Below are 1,292 nucleotides of genomic sequence, written 5' to 3'. Positions count from 1 at the left end.
CTTCCGATCTGTCAAGCCCTGCCCGGAGCGCGGGTGCCGATGGCGCGGACGCTGCGCTTGGATTTCACATCAATTCCTTTTCCCCCCCCGCGCCCCCCTTTCCTGGTCCTCTGCTCCTCCGTCTTCTTCCCGTCTTCCCTCGTCTCCCCCTAGTCTTGTCGCCGCAGATCTCTTTGTCTTCCCTGTCGTCGTCTTTTTCTTCGTCTTCGTCTTCTCCTCCTCCTCCTCCGTCTTTACAAAAGGAACGGAAAGTGTAAAAACCCCGGCGCGCTGGGCCGCCGGAGGCTTTCGGCGGAGTGCGGCGCGGACTCACAATTACAAGCCTGTTTCTATTAAGCAGTTCCATGGCCCTCGGCGTGGGTGGTCTGCCGCGCCATAGGCAGGACCTGTCAGGGTCACGTGACAGATCCGAAAACTTTACCCCTTTACAATAAACTCAAGGAAAGCAAAGTAAACTCGAGGAACGTGCTATCAGCACAGCCCTCCTGGGTAAACAGGCGCTCCCCTCCCCGCCTTCCTGGGAGGCGCCCCGCCGAGCGAGCTCCTATGAGCCCCTGCCGCCCCTCCCCGCCCCCTGCGGCTCTGTCTGCGGGGGGTCGCCGGGCGGGGGGTCTCCGCTCAACATCTCGCCTTCCGCACCTATTGCTCCCCAACCCCACACACGTTATTTGCTAACAAATAGCCACTTGCCCAAACCCCCGAGTGGGCGGTGCTGGGGGGAGCAGGGAAGCTCATTTTAGCATCCTCGGCGCTCCGGGAAATGAGGGGTGCCCAGAGCGCTGCAGAGGAACACCACTTTCCTGTCTTCAGTTCTCAAAGCCCTTTCCCGCTCGCATTCCCACGGAAGCCCCGAGAAGCTGGGAGCATTCTGGTTGACAGGCCCACAGGCTGACAGGGAGGCAGAGAGCCAGGGAAGCCGGGCAGATAACAAGAGTCTCCCCGGGGAAATGTTCAGTGTACTAAGATGTATGTGGATTCGTGCAGCTTCTGTCGGAGGTCCCTGGAAAGCTGCTACTTCTGAGGTAAGACTAAAGTGGAATCCCTTGGAAACCAAGATTGGTAGCTGGCTGAGGAATCACTAATTGATATTTGCTCTTTTCCCTTCCAATTACTGTGGTTTTTGGGGTATGCCACCCAAACGCTCCCACCCACGCTGCCTTCCCAAACGAGGCCAGCTTGGGTGATTGGGCTAGGCGGAAGTGCTGTGGCTCTCAGCCTCTTACCCTAAATGGAAAGTCCTAGTCAGGAGAGACTCTGCTGCGATGTTTAATCTACTCAAACCTGTAGGGTAA

The 1,292-nt window shown here is 57.7% G+C and overlaps 1 protein-coding gene across 1 annotated transcript in view; it reads right to left on the bottom strand.

The window, feature by feature from the left end:
- Window positions 1-346, bottom strand: part of PTCH1 (patched 1) — a 70,943-nt gene extending 70,597 nt beyond the window's left edge. Inside the window, exon 1 of the mRNA XM_010836064.1 lies at window positions 157-346. Coding sequence (XP_010834366.1) covers window positions 157-346 — 190 coding nt within the window. The remainder of the gene's footprint in view (window positions 1-156) is intronic.
- Window positions 347-1,292: the final 946 nt, after the last annotated feature.

This window comes from Bison bison, unplaced genomic scaffold (assembly GCF_000754665.1).
Source record: "Bison bison bison isolate TAMUID 2011002044 unplaced genomic scaffold, Bison_UMD1.0 scf7180017864057, whole genome shotgun sequence".
In the NCBI taxonomy this organism is placed as follows: domain Eukaryota; kingdom Metazoa; phylum Chordata; class Mammalia; order Artiodactyla; family Bovidae; genus Bison; species Bison bison.
This window is presented reverse-complemented; position numbering and strand designations above follow the sequence as displayed.